Source organism: Elgaria multicarinata, chromosome 6 (assembly GCF_023053635.1).
Source record: "Elgaria multicarinata webbii isolate HBS135686 ecotype San Diego chromosome 6, rElgMul1.1.pri, whole genome shotgun sequence".
NCBI classification, from domain to species: Eukaryota; Metazoa; Chordata; class Lepidosauria; order Squamata; family Anguidae; genus Elgaria; species Elgaria multicarinata.
In genome coordinates, this window is record NC_086176.1 from 35,600,871 (window position 1) to 35,616,835 (window position 15,965).

A 15,965-nucleotide genomic window follows, 5' to 3' on the forward strand; every position below is an offset into this window, starting at 1 on the left:
CTAGCCTTACCAATCTAGACCTGTAAAGAATTACTTGAGGTAAACATCTGAAGCCATTTAGTGCAGGGTTGTACAACCTTCCTGGCCCTAAAGGCAGCATGTGGGGAGTGCTGGGGGCTATGCATATGCACGCACACATAGATGTATCCATTCTTTCCATGTCTACCCAGGTTGTAACCCCCTGTGCAACAGTATTCAGGCATACAAAAAGTACAGCGATCCATATTGAGATCACAGGTTGAGAGGCTTTTTTCAGGCACAGCAGGGAAACCCCTGTTCTCATCTCCTATCCATGTTTGGAGATGAGAGTGACTGAAAGGCATTTAAATTTTAAATACCTTTAAAATCTAAAGGTTTGGCCATTTACATAAACTGGTCTGTAAAATAACTTTCATTTTTAAAGTGATATGAAGAGCAGGATATTTAAACTTGAGACGGCTTTAAATTGTCCTTGTCTCTGATCACTGATCAGAGCTAAGAACAGGGTTTTCACTGCTTAGAGCTGAAGAAAACCTCCTCTTCCTCCTCCTCCTCCTCCCCTAGTGACCCCAATCTGGATTGCTGTCCCAGTGCCACTAATAAAAGAAGTCTTTTCCCCGCAGCCCAGCTGGGTGGGGACCACACAACCCAAAGTTGAGCACTGCATGTGGGCTGTGGAGTGCAGGTTGGACACTTCTGCTTTAGAATAACGGTGCTTGACTTTACTCAAAAGTAATGCACTGGTCTGAGTAACCGACAGCCATTAAAAGATATATTCTAATTAGAAAGCCAAATATATAGCTTCACCACACCAGCGTTATACTGTGCCATCACTGCGAATTGCTTGCAAAGGACTCAGAAGTTTTCCATCTTATAATCTGCTTTGACTGTGAAGTACTCCCATGCATCCTGCTTTAATTGTGCTTCTTAGCCAAAAGAACTGACGTATTTTACTACCCCTTTAGGAGTGACTCTTTTGTTGTTCTCTGAACGGCCACTGGAGGCGCAGAAAAATGATTTGATATGTTTAAAGTACAAATTAAACAAATGCTTACATCTGAGTAAGTTTTAAAGATAAAGACATCAAAATTGGCACACTAATACATATTAAGGAGGGCTTTAAGCATACCAAATTTGAATCAATTGGGTCATTCGTTGATTTTTTAATGATTTTTTACATTTCTCCCCCTTAAACCCTTTTCCTGGTATGCAAAGGAGCGCCACTGCCCAGGGTGTGATTTAGCTAACAACAACAACGACAGCTTTACGCTATGGGGATAATTCAAGGGAAATGGGTACGTGGGATGAAGCTAAATATCTTGCTGTATCTATCTTGTACCCCTTCTACCATAATGCTTTCAGCAACTGTAGCAGGAAATGACACTTGGCCAACATCCATAGCAGGGATGCCAACAGGATTTTCTGGGCTGATTTACTTTATGGGAACGGGGTCTCAGTAGCATCTGCAATCTGTTGGCAAACATTCCACAGAAGGCCAAACTTTCTCACGAAACTGAGTATGAGACAGAGGTGGGGGCTGAGCTCTCAGACACAAAACCACTTCTCTGGTTCCACAGTTTTCAGCTGCAAATTGGACACCCATTTCACAGAAGGCAAAGCACCTATAAATAAATTCCTTTAAAATTAATTTATTCCCCCAAATTAATAGAAAGACCATCCTAAATCAATTTGGATTACCCAAACCAATACCTGATCAATTAACTCTCCATCTACTCATTTCCTGTCTGCCAGCAAGTCCCCACCCCGATCTCTTTCTTTCTGAAAGGATCATCAGCCATATACACATATCTAGATTACTCTAATAGTTAGAATAAAACATAACAACCAAATAGTTTGGTAACACCAATAAACTATATTTTAAAATAGAAGCAACATATAAAATGCGTGCATCTGCAACCAATCAGTTTCCCTTCAATTAATTGCACGGATTCAGTCACCACATCATTACTGCCCCATAAATTAAATTAAAAATAAATAATGTGCACGGTTCATTCATATGTGGTGTGGGTGTGTGCGTGAGAGAGTGAGAGACTGATTGTGAGATGAAATAGCCAACAGGTGGTCTATTTTTTCTTCTCCCACCCTCCATTTCTTTAACTAATAAACAGCCCGCCACTGCTGCACCTGGCTGCTTTTTGTCCTGGCTCCTCCATGTGCAATTTTAAAGCAGCTCAACAGCCCCTGGAATTGAAAGGGCATCATTTACAGGAGTCTGCTCTTCACTGAATGCACAGTGTGCAGCAGCTATGGGCGTTTTGCTTTTCTAAAATGTATTACAGGTGTACAGGGAGATCACAGCACATTGGGATGGCAGATGCAAATTGTCTTCCCAGAGAAAAAGATGAGGGGGGGGGGAGGAGAAAAGTGATGTAGTATAGCCAGCCAGATCAAGATTTCTTCTAATGAGCAGCTGCCAACTGTTGGCTGGTGGCCACCATTTTCTGTCCCCTGAAAGATTCTCTATGTAGACCGTGCATCGCTTCCCCTTCCCACAGACAAGGAAGGAGAGCTCCCCAGAGAGGTTCGCTTGGCGCCCACAGTGTACTCCTTCCATCACCAACTGAAGACCTTTTTATTCTCTCAGTATTTTAACACCTAATTTAATTTAAATTTAAACTTTGCTGTTTTAATTCCATATTTTAACCTACCCTATTTCTTCGATTCTAAGACACACTTCCCCCCCCCCATATAAACATCTCTAAAAATGGGGTGCATCTTAGAATCGCAGGTGTGTCTTAGGTTTTTTTTTTTTTTTCTGTTGGTGGTACTGAAATTAGTTTGCGTCTTACAATCGATGGCGTCTTACAATCGAAGAAATACGGTATTTCAATCTTTGCTGTGTGGTTTTATCCTGGTTGTGCTTTTTATATTGTATTTTGTATTTGTGTTTTTAGATTGTTGGTTGGTTTTATGCTCTTCATGGTTTTAATTTTTGTGAACCGCCCAGAGAGCTTCGGCTATTGGGCGGTATAGAAATGTAATAAATAAATAAATAAAAGGGGAAAATATAGAACCAGTGCTTCTGCTTGCCATACTACACACACCTACCTAAAATAAATTTACACCTTTCATTCCAGATGTCCCACCCTTGAAGCTCTCAGAATATTCCCACCCAACCCCTGTGAATTGATGAAATGCCCAATGTGCTCTCATTCCACTCTAAATCAGTCATGTAGATTGGGCCCTGGAACCCCTGCTCTTTTAACCATTCACAATACCTCAGTTGCCTGCTTTGCCCATTCACAATCTGTACCTTGGTTTTTTTCATTCACAATAGTGCAGTAGCACTATTTTAACCATTCACAATAGTGCAGTAGCCTGCTTTACCCATTCATAATCTGTAGCCTGTTTTTCCAATTCACAATACTGCAGTAGCACTGTTTTAAACATTCATAATAGCACAGTACCATGTTCTAGCCATCCACAATCTGTAGCCTTTTCCCACCACTCACAATAGTGCAGTAGTGCTATTCAACCATTCACAATAGCACATTAGCTTGCTTTACCCATTCACAAGTCGTACCCTGTTTCCCCCATTCACAATAGCACAGTAGCGCTGTTTAACCATATACAATTTTACATAGTGCTCTTTTAACAATTGCACAATATCCCAATGGTGGATGAGAGGTATGAGGTGAGGGGTAAACTACAGGTGATTAATTCAGCACTTCCATTAAACTTCCCTGAGCAGAAGAGTGTGGATGGGGGTGGGGGACATATGCTGAGCAGCACCTATACAGTTGATGACATTCAGTTTTACTCACTGGACTCTGCCCACCCAACCCCTAAGTATGGCAGTTTCAAGTGCTGGGTGCCCCTTTAAAGCAGATTTTTAGGTAGTGTATATACTCCACTTTTTTTGCTGCATGTGCTGCTGATGGACAAAAGTGATTTCATGAAAATCTGGATATAACCAGAAAGTGCTTCTCATACTCTTTCCATGTACATTGGGCCCAGGTCTAGGTTCTGATCTTCCTTCCAAAAATCATGAGCAGGTCTGGTTGATGTGGAAGGCTAGAAAAATGTGGCCAGATAATAGGAGCAACATTGTGAACCACTTTTGTCTTGGCCAACACAGGGTTATTAGGATGCAATGGGCCTGCCATCCTCTAGTTCGTTTACAATATGAGTGATGAGAGGGAAGGGAAGAAAAGCAGAGGTGCTTCCTTAGTAGAAGATGAAGGCATCACCCAGTGAGTCTGGGTCGTGCCCTGGCCTACTGCAGGAAGCATTGCACTTTGCATTGACGGCTATGGTAAAGAGGTCAATGGTGGGGGTGTCCCATATATAAAAGAGGTTGAACATGACCTATGGAGAAAGTTCCCAGTCATGAAAGGTAGTCCTCGATCTGCTGGGTGAAACTGCCAGTAGTTTGGGTTTATTGATATGGAGGGTTCTTTCCCACTTGAGACCACAGACCATTGACCCTGAGGGAATCTGGCTGATCTCTTCCAGCAGGCCTACCCAGTTGAATTTTAAGATGCCTTTTTAATAATGTGCAGCTTTTAATAATGTTCTCCGTCAACACTATGATATGCCTTTGGATGGTCATAGATGCCCTTACTTCAGTAGATCGCCTCTTTACTACTGCGAGGATTATTCTCTTGACACCATTCCTCGACATGGCAGTATGGTGATTATAAGGACAGAATTGCCCATTATTACCATCCTTGACATCATCACTATCACTCCCCTCATTGTGCAGAATGACGGGAGGCACCTCCTACCCATCTACCACCAACTTGAATGGTATCCAAACTAGTTACTGCAAACTGCTATGGTACCTAAATTTATCAGCCTAACCACTCGCTCTCCACCCTCCTCTTCTGTTCAACTCTGTTTTGTTTTGTTTTTAGAGAAATACTGCGAGGCAGAGAATGTTCCAAATGCCTCTAATCACTACAGTGGATGAAACGGCACTGAGAGGCTGGTGGGAGCCATGCCTGGAGCGTGCACAGAAGAGGTGGATGGGACTCCCACATAAACTCTGTTCAGCTCTAGAATGTTCCAAATGACTCTTCTGTGCAGGCGCCTAACCCACATGTGTGAGTCACAGAGACCACAAAGACAAAGGTGCTTATGAATACAAACTCTCTTTAAATTCTTGGATGCCTTTCATTTTTTTTTCCAGTCCAAGGCCTATTATTATTCCACAAATCATATGGTATTTGCATTTTGTCCAAAATACATTATAGTTATATTCCATGTTGTCTCTTTTTCATTATCCAGCAAAAATCTAGCTATGTTGCTATTTACAAATTGTAAATATTAGAAAGAGTGCAATAACTATAAGAAAGCATATTAGGGAATTTGCCCCCCACATAAAGCAGGGCTTGGGAACCTGTGGTCCTGCAAGTGTTGTTGGGAGTCCAACTCGAACTCCCATCACTCCTGATCATTGACTGTGCTTGGCTGAGGTTAATCGGATTTGGAGTTGATGGGAGTCTAAGAACATCTTGAGAGCCACAGGTCCCTGCCCCTGGTATAAAACAATGTCAACATTAACTCTCAACCTTCAGGACCAGTCTTTTCTCAATAGGCACAGAATCGTGCCTTCTCCTGGACTTGTGGCTCCTTCTAGCTTATTTTTTCAATGCTCTCCAGCAGAAATATGGGCTACAATTCAAATCAGCCTTTCCAAAGTAAGCAATGGGATCTCTATTTGACACACATGTTGACAGTGCCTAATTCCTATTATACATTGAAGGGTAATTATAGTTTGTTAAATACATATTTAGAAAAGTGGTTTAATGGTGGCGAAAAAGCTGCAAGAATCCATAAACTGGGCTTCCAAATTAAAATAAATAAAAACAGATTCAATGGTGTATTCTATAAATGAACAGAAGGCACATATGAAATATATAATGGTGTATAATTTGATTATAACATTTATACACTGTATATATGAATATACACATTTAACCATATTGAATATAATATTGCCGATTTCCTGACTGTGCCCCACTACTTAAATTATAACTCATTTGATTTCACATCAGCCACGCCACCATGGCAGCTTTACTGTAGCAAAGGCAAAACTTTACAAGATGAAAATATGGCTCCCATTTCAGTCAATACTGCCATGCATCTACTTTCCCTGGGAAAGCAAAAGCATTATTGCTAAAGCACATATTTCTTAAAGATAAATTTTCACATCGACTAGAGGAGTAGTTTAGCTTCAACAAATACACAGAAATGTTACAAATAACATGTGAGTGACTTCTCACTCCCCCCCCTTTTTTTTTTTTTTTGCATTTCTTGTGTCCTGAGAAGGGGGTTTATACTGCATTTCCCCTGATGTCAGAAGCATATGATCTGGGTGCAGGTTCCTTTCATACCTCTCACTATAGGCTATTCCCCAATAGCCTGAAAACTAACAGTGCTTCCAGACAAGGTTTTTGAGGTGCAATCATCCCGCCCCAGTCACAGAAGTTTACAGGGGCTCTAGATGAAGATGTCTTCCACTCATACGCCTCCTGTGCTTTCCCAGGGCTTTTTATATCTTTTCTCTTCCCCCAGAAAATCCACTGAGAAAAAGATGGAATAGCTGCACAATACGTTCGAATTAGCAGTGCTAAGAGCCCTCCGTCTGGAAGCACCTCAGGTCCTATGAGGAACACTGACACCAACTTAGACGGTGACTCCTTGATGTCAGAGTCTCCTTGGAGCAATATTTTCAAATGTCCATTTATAATTATTTAGGGTGACCATGGGGGATTCCACACGTCGTACTAAGGGCGCTTCCATGCGCCCCCAGTGCGACCCCAAAGCAATTGTGTAACTTGCCTGGAGAAGAGACGAGGAAGAGGTGTCCTTGCCGCCACCACCCACCTACTTCCTCGCCGGCCGGGTCGGAGAGCTTGGCGGAAGAAGGTGGGGGTCTTCCGCTGAGCTCTCCGAGCCGGCCGGCGAGGAGGGAGGTGGGTGGCGGTGGCGGCAGCAAGGACGCCTCTTCCTCGTCTCTTCTCCAGGCAAGTTACACAATCGCTTTGGGGTCGCACTGGGGGCGCATGGAAGTGTCCTCAGTATGACGTGTAGAATCCCCCCATATGAAAAGGAGGATAGGGCTCTTGTATCCTCCCTCCCATCTAAAAATCTTTCAGCCTCCCTGTACAGGTGTGCTCCAAGCCCCTCTCCCAGCAGAGCTACTAGCTTGCACTTGCTGCAGGTGTAGTTCATGCTGTCCTCAAGCAGGAAGATAAACAAGACACACATCCTGCAGGTCGCTGGAATAATTCCCTCAGTGCTCACGATGCTGTGGGGATTGTTCCAGATGACACTGCCATTTCCCTGAGATCTCCTTCAACCTTCATTGCTAAACTCCCACATAAGTTTGCTCAGTCCCAGGAAACAGCGAGGTTCACATGCTATGATTACTCCCAGCTGTGGACTGTGGCCTCACCCACAAGCTACATAATTTTATACCAGCCAGCTGAGACAGGTGACCCACCAGCCCAAAGTTTTAAAAAAGCAGTTTGAAAACAACAACAACACCCCGCCACAATAGCAGGATGCATCAGGTGACTCAACATCCTAAGCAAGGGGAGAGAGACAGATACAGAGAGAACAAAAACCCAAACCAGAGATACATCCATACCCCCCAAGTACAATAGCAGGTTGAGTCAAATAACTCAGCAGCCTAAGCAAACAGAGAGAAAGAGAGAGAGGGGCGGGGGGCGGGAAAGAAACTTCAGACATGCCACAAACTCAGCTCAGAAACCACAAATCCAGCTTTCCATTGCCTTGTGCGTGTCTGATCCCACCCAGTCCAACTTTATACACGATTAGTAGGAATTGAGAGAAGTGGTGATTTTGACTGAGGAATCAGCATTTTTTTGGGGGGGGGAGGGGAAGCATATTTATTTATTTTAAAAAAATAAAAAATGCCCCTCCCACAGAACCATAGCACCAATCCAACTCAGGACCCCTGGCGGCTGCTTTGAAACAAAGAAACAGTTATTGGGAAAACCACAACATGTCTAATTTGGACCTAATTTGATTCCTGTGGAAAATCAAATTCTCTTTCAACATTCTAGGAATAAAAGGCCCAACTTTATGAGGAAAACAGCTCTTGTGTTCTTCCCCCACCCCTCAGTTGAAATGTTTCAGTTAGAACATGCCTAGCTATTTTAGATGGTTAATAAATTGTAACAGTGTGGAAACCTGAGAAAATTCACAAATGTATTCTTTGAGTTTGCAGTAACTTCATTGTACCCGTTCCTTCTTTCCTTTCTTCCTTCCTTCTTTCCTTCTCTCTCCCTCACACACATGTCACTCACAGTACCTATTCAACATTTTGCCAAGTACTCCCCCCACCCCCACAGCCAGTATTGCTTTGCAGGGAGCTCAAGAATAGTATAAGGATAATATTATGCAACAGCTGTAGGTTAGCTGAATAAAATGATGGTTCCTGTAGAAACAAGGAGAAAATGTCCTGTAATTCAAGGGAGCCTCCTAATGCATTTCAGCTATTGATGAGAAAAAGGGTTTCTAATCATCAGAGGAGTGAAATTCTGAAATAGTTTCCTAGAACAGTCATGGAAGCTAAAACCTCATTGGTTTTAAAACTGTGCTAGACAAATTTATGAGGTGTATTATATGATGCATTTAACTCTGATGGCTCAGTAGTGACCTGTTATGGTCAGGAAAGACTTTTACCTCCCATGACATTTAAGCTTTTATTTTTCCATGTTCTGAGATATGTAGGAATGGGCAAAAATAGGGATGAGATTTTGAACAAGGTGAACTTTGAGACAAGGTGAATTTCAAAAGTGTAACTGAAACTTCCTGGAGAGGCTTAACTCGGCCTCCCCCACCTCTGCCTCACTGTATCCTTCTCAAAATTTGGAGTACAAAGCATTGATTACAGAGACAGTCAGAGGTGTGAAAGCGATGAAGCATGATTAAGCAAGCAATCCTATGATCCCTGGGAAAGGATGCTAGAGACCATAAGGTATTTCAGATTTCCCCCTGCACAGCCATAGACACTGCTGTGACCTTGGGAGGGGAAATCCAAACAGAAATTGTTTCTCCCTAGCCCTTGCAGCTGCTGCAAAAAGCACTGTGGTAGTTTCCTCACCTGAAGTGGGAGCTCTGACCTCAGGTAAGGATGCAAATTAGGGTGAAAGGGATCCACATGTCAAAAGAACATAAGAATATAAGAAGTGCCATGCTGGGCCAGACCAAGGGTCCATCTAGTCCAGCACTCTGTTCACACAGTGGCCAACCACCCATTGGCCAGAGATGAACAAGCAGGACATGGTGCAACAGCACTCTCCCACCCATGTTCCCCAGCAACTGGTGCACACAGGCTTACTGCCTTGAATACTGGAGAGGCAGAAATCACCTCTGTCGCTTCTTTTGCTCTGCCAGGCATCTGCCAGCAGGGCACTGGCTGTTCGGAGTGCACCAACTACCATCAGAGCACTCCCGCAGAAAGCATGGGGTTGATCCCTAAACAGTGGATTACTTTCAATTAATCAACATTTCTGCGTGGTGATTTTGACCTGCCCTACCGATTGTGGGCAAAGAACTGGAATGCTAGACTTCAAGATTAAGTTGTTCAGAAAAAAAGTGTGTGTCATTTTGTATATGCCTTTGGAGCTGAGGAGAAATTTCAGATCTGATTAGACTGGGGTGTATTCAGGGGTTGAGGAAGAGACTAGTTTTTTTGTTATAGAGCGCAAAATGGCTCATTTGCCTGAATCTAGATGTCCCTTGCCCCCTCCACACACCCCAACTGTTATCCTCAAAGCATTTCCAATATATTATAGTTTGCTTGGCCCTGTCTAATAATTGCTTGGGTTTGCTTTATTGTTGTTGTTGTTTTCTACATTAAGCAACAGCCACTGAGGGATGATCAAGGTGAGGACCACAGTGCATGTGGAGAATTGTTGTTAATCTCTTCCTCCTGAGTTGTTTATTTGGCCAGGGACGGAAGTTGCCATAAGTGTCAAGCTTCTTAAGTCTACATAAAATAGTCAGGATCTTACAGATGCAAGAGCACAACGTCACTTGCACTAGTGCTGGGACACTACCCAAGCACCGGAGCCCATCTTGCTCTCCATGTGCCCTTGGAACGGAGTACTAGGATACTACATAGACTCAGTAATTAGGTTTTTAACCCTTTCAAAGCAATTTTTCATATTTGAAGGCGAAATGCTTGAATGGTTGCTTGAGAGGCATTTTCTGAAATGAATAATGAATTATGGGGCACAACAAGGACCTGGAACAAAATGCTGCAATGTGGAGTGGATTCCAGCCATTCCATTCCATTCTTCCTCCCCCAAGTCTTCAATTTTTTTCTCCCAACAGGCAATTAACACGCTACGGCCACAGAACATGCATCATCCTCATTGGGCTTTTTGTGGGGTTCCCCGTTTGTGTTTTATTCCCCCCTCTAAAGATTTTTTTTGGTAGTTCTGCAAACATTGGGTCTCCCTAAAGCCTGCTGAAACCTCCCTCTTCTGGGTAGGTGATGCTGTTTTGACTTCATAAGCAACGGCACTCATGGTCTGAACATCAGAAATAGAGGGAATGATAAGCATCTGATGAATCTTGGGGAGTGCAAGGAAACTTATGATGTCATCATGGCCCAGCTCATGTTTTAACAATATGTCTGAGGTTTGGCATTCCCATGGTGAATATAACATCTAGATTGGCTCTTAGCTAGCCTAAACTTAGCTGTGGCACGTTTCTGAGACTTAGGGTGGTGACAGGTTTTGATGTGCAGATACTTTCAAACTTATATGATGTTGGAAGTATATAGTTATGCAAGAGGGTTGTACTATTTCAGCAATGGAATATTTGAAGCCGGTCTGATTCACTAGTTTACATGAACCAAAATAAATAAACGCCATCTAGCACACACAAAACCACTTGAGGTATGAGTGAAAAAAGGCACAACGATTAAAAATCTCAACTGCTACATGGTTGGAGCACAATAAAAATAAGCCCTCAGTGACCCTGTTCAGATGACATGCTACAGTGGTTAAGTATTTTGAGTTAAACATTATGGCTTAGCATGTTATGTGAACCATTCCTAGCCATGGTGGCTACATAACCATGGTTTAAACATGCTCACTAACCATTTGCTATAAAAGGGTTAGCGGCCTAACCATGGCTTAGTGTGTCATCTGAACAGGCACAATGAATCAGCTTATCCAGTCACAGCTACACCATGTTGATTGTGGTTTACCTCTTCACAGAAGATGCACACCAGTCGGAAATACGTTCAGGTTTGGCCAGATTATGGGATATGTACAAATATTCTAACTACAATGGGATTTAAGTCTATTCCAAGTTGTAACAAATACACCATCTGCAATTTTAAAGTAAAATAGTGTTTTAATGTCTTGCTTATCTCTTGTCTGCAAGTGTCACAATTTCAGCAAATTATGTTTTAAGACTTACGTTGGCTCTTCTGATACCGTTGTTCCTTCTTCCAACTCCTGCGCTTGCTTGTACCATGGTAGTTTAGCTTCGACAGGAAGTTTTTCTGGGGAAATAATCACAGGGAAATAAGAAATATGCAATAGTAATTTCATGCATGCCTTTTGTAACTTTATCCACCTGTGGGGATTTTTTTGTTTTGCATTTATTTCATTCTAACAGAACACCTATCGTTATGTCAGGCAGTGGAGGCTGCTTGTATATTGTGAAGACTCCTGGGGTAGGATGTAGTTAGTCAATGGAAGAGTCTGGATGCTCATATACCACTTACTAATGAGTGAGCCTTTTCGCTGTGCACAAACCTCCTTTGCTCCTCCCTTCACAGGAGAAGAGAGAACAAACAAACCAGGATGTTTTCTATTACCTATGGTTTCCCAAGAAACTATGGCCCCCAACAAACCAGGATATTAAACCAACACTAAATTGTGGTTTAATATCCTGGCTTGTTCCAAAGCAGTTAACCAGAGTTTCCTGGTTCAGACAAAATGGGAAACTATATTTCATTGAAGAATTCCTGGTTTGTTTGCCCATTTGCATGATGGGAGTAGCAAAGAGGCTGAATGTGCAGCCAAAAGGATTGCTCATATATTGGCATATTAAGTTTAGTCTCTCTGTGGTCTCCACAATTCCATCACATAAGCAGGATCTACACTACTGCTTTATAACGGTTTACACCAGCACTGACAACTGTTGGGGCCCATGGGCATGTCTAGACATAGGGAGAGGAGGGGGACGCGAGATCCTCCCCCTCAGTCTACATGTAGCGTGCGGTGCCCCAGGAGAAAGAGGATGTCATGGCCGCCATTTTGGTTTTTTTAAAACCCAAAGCGCTCCATCGCTACCGTAAGTTTTTTTAAAAAAAGATCACTCCTGATGGGCACAGAGCTCCTCAAGGGCCCCATGCCTGGTTCTCCATGCCTAGTTCCCATTTACTCATGAGGAGCTGGGAAGAAACTGGGATGGCTGCCCACACATCAGGATTAAAGCCATCCCGGCTATCCTGGGGAAAGGGAGGGATAATCCCTCCCTGTTCCCGGGATCCCCTGTGCATCATGTGGATGCACAGGGATGATCCCGGGGCATTCCCCGGGATATCGCCTGGTCTAGACATGCCCCATGACACATTCCATATGCCATTTTCAAACCTCTTTCAAAGTGTTATATCCTGCTTGGTGTAGAACTGGCCATAGATGTAGTATGGGCACCATCAAGATACAGAGCCCCTGCATTTTCCCACTTGTTCTGTATAGATAGTGGCAGTAAGTTGGAGTGCACAAGCCCATCCATTTTCACTACTCTTTGCAATGTGTAAAATGGTCTCCAGCTTCATGATAGTAGGCTTTCATATTCCTGCAATGTTTTGCCAAAGGTAAAAATAAAAAAGGCCAGCATGTGTCCTTAACTTTTACAATCTGAAAAATTTATACTAAACTCCACTTTGATGGCTTATTATGACACAGAAGAAAATCCAGATGTGATGAGTGATATTTCAAGAAACAGACAAATACTAAAATAGTCCAGTGATGCCCTTCCAGTCTGAGCTTATCAGTTCATCAACTATGTGCATTCACAGAATGAGCTGAATACTTTCCCTGTCATTTTTGATATAAAACAGTGCCGGTCTGTATTTTTTCTCCAAGATCGGTACCAAATATATACATTAAAAGAATCTTATAAAATTTTAGGAGCCAAACAATGCTCTCATGGGAATATAAATCTGGATTAGGCTAGTGAGCAAGCTAGAACAATCATGACCTACCCTGGTCTTTTAGGGCCAGAGAAACTAGCCCAGGACAAATTGACCATCACAGAACAAAGGGCATAAAATCAACCTGGAAAGCTGCTGAAGTTTGTGGAGCTCACAAGATGCTGCAGCACTTCCTAGGCCTCTGACCACAGCATGTTGCTGGAAATATGCTCTCAGCTACTGAATCCTTTTCCAACAGACTGGAACAAGCCACCATAATCTTTCATAGGACATTTGTAATATAAAACCACGAGTAATAGCTATTATGAGAAGTTTAAATCAAGGACTGCAAGTCTAAATGCACTTATTTACAAGAAGACTCAACACATTCAAATTACATTGACTCTAATGAGTCTTTAGGAATAGGATTTGAGTTCAGGATTCATGTGACTTGTGCACTAAGATTTTCCTGGACCTCTGAACCCCTTCCCATTGCCCCAAAATTCACTCCTGAAAGTTGGGGGATTTTCCAAACTGGAATATAACATATGAGGTCATGTAATCTATAGTGAAAACCACAAAACGTCCATTTTCCATTAAGAAGAGTCTTCATTTTATGCAAGGATTGGGGGTGGGGGGCATTGATCTTGTAAGATGCAACATTTAATTGTACACTCTGGAGATTGGATCTAGTCTAGGGATGTACCCCATGGAACCACTGAAGGCAGTAATATTTGATCAAAGTCTCCAGATTTCTTCCAGGCATAGAAACTGAACTGCCCCAAAGCAGAGCAGGAAATTAATACAAAACAAAACAAGAATTTTCATATACTTGGCACATTTACCTTTTTCATACAGTGTTTTAAATTTCTTGAATGATCACTTGCAATTCTGGCAATTCAAAGTGACTATAACCTATAATCCTATTTCACATCTCTGTGATGCATTTTCCTGGAGTGAATTTATGGGCCGGAGGACAAGAGGAGTAGTAGTAATAAAGTTATTATATCCTCATTCCCAACAATTGCTTGCCAGGTTTCTACTTAAGATATATCTAGTGGTACCATTTGACTTTAGATAGATAGACAGATAGATAGATATCTCGCAATGTAGCTCTTAGCATAATGCATATCCTATCATGCTCATTAACTAAAATTCATAAAGAGATATTTCTGTTTATACACTGTATACACTTATTTTCATGGTAATGGAAAGTCAGGCCTTACTGCTTTTCTTTGGTCCTTTAAAAAAATTGTACAGCCTTGTAAAGAAACCAGATGCTCCTCTCCTGCACAGATGGCTGTGTAATGTGTGTAAAATACAGAGTGAGTAAGCATTTGGGGAGGGGGTGGAGAGAACGTCCCATTTTGTTTAGGTGTTACTATTATTATTATTATTATTATTATTATTATTATTATTATTATTATTTATATAGCACCATCAATGTACATGGTGCTGTACAGAGTAAAACAGTAAATAGCAAGACCCTGCTGCATAGGCTTATATTCTAATAACTACTAATTACTACTGCGCTTATAGGTAATGACTTTATTCTGGCAGGTTTTAAATATAAAATACTATTAGAAAGTGCATTTGTGGCACTGGATTTTTTAAAAGTGTTTACACCCCACTCTTAAAAAAACACTACATTTTTCCCAGGGCAATTTACAGAATATAAACAAATAAAAATACAGTAATGCAATAAAATTAAGAGCAGGAGATAAAAAAGAGGACCATAAAACATTTGCATGAATCTTTTAAGAACTGTAAATAGAGAGCCGATGTGGTGTATTGGTTATTGTGTTGGACTGGAAGTTTTTCCTCCTCTGCCACAGTCCTGATGAAAATCTTCTGCAAGCTACTCTTAGCCTCAGGAAGGAAGTTCTCACTGATGTCAATCATGTTTGCCCAAATTCAGTTCTGCTATATTATAATAAAGCTAGGAGAAAACATTCAGGACAGTTCAAGAAGGAAAATGTTCCCTTATTAAATTACCACTATTACCTTCCCTGCTGGAAGCACTGGCTCCTTTCCCCTTTCTGACTTTCTTCTATAAAGGTCTATTCGTACAGAGCTGTTATCACACTCATTTGTTCTCAACTCATGGCCCAAGCAGGACTTAATGTATGGATACCATAAGTGATAGTCTCAAAAGCTGCCAGGATGCTTGCATGAGCTTAGACTTGCCAGGAAATCTATTTTCACAAAGCCCAATAAACAGTCCTGACTTAACAAATGAAGCCTAAGCCATCAGCTCTCCACCACAGCACCAACTCGTGGAATCGTGCTACAATGTGGGGGAAAAATGCATTTCCTACGGGCGGGGGATGCTTGCAAAGAATCTACTGTCCTGAAATTTACCTTTGGGCTTGTAGCAAGGAGTAGGGATAATGCATTCTTCTTTGATGTGAGGCTTCGTTTTAGGACTGCAGCCACCAGTATGCATCCCTCTGTAATCAATGCATAGAACCACTCGGTACCTCAGGCCTTGACCACATGTCACAGTGCACTGTAAGGAAAAATGATCACAGATTATGTCCAGGAATTGCAAAAGTCTGCCTCCTTTTCCAGTCCTGGGAGTCCCTATGGAACAGCAGCAGCTGGAACCAGAATTACTTCATCCACTGGCCCATAATATGTGACTTCTGTGCGACCGGCAATCTGATTTAGAATGGAGGTCATATGCAAACACGTCTCTGTGGATTGTCCTCAATTACTTGATGGCTGGGTTTCTTTCTTTCTTAGATCTCAGCAGCAATCTGTGGCTATGCTTACTAACACTTTGTCACTTTCATCTGCAGTCACTTGCGAGCAGGGCCTCTTTATT

General features: G+C 42.1%; 1 protein-coding gene across 1 annotated transcript in view; it reads right to left on the minus strand.

Moving 5' to 3' along the window:
* The window catches only part of ADAMTSL1 (ADAMTS like 1), a 136,979-nt gene that overhangs the window by 106,106 nt on the left and 14,908 nt on the right, over positions 1-15,965 (minus strand). Inside the window, exons 4-5 of the mRNA XM_063129227.1 lie at positions 15,500-15,647; positions 11,413-11,497 (exon numbers count right to left, since the gene is read on the minus strand). Of these exons, the coding sequence (XP_062985297.1) occupies positions 11,413-11,497; positions 15,500-15,647 (233 nt within the window). The remainder of the gene's footprint in view (positions 1-11,412; positions 11,498-15,499; positions 15,648-15,965) is intronic.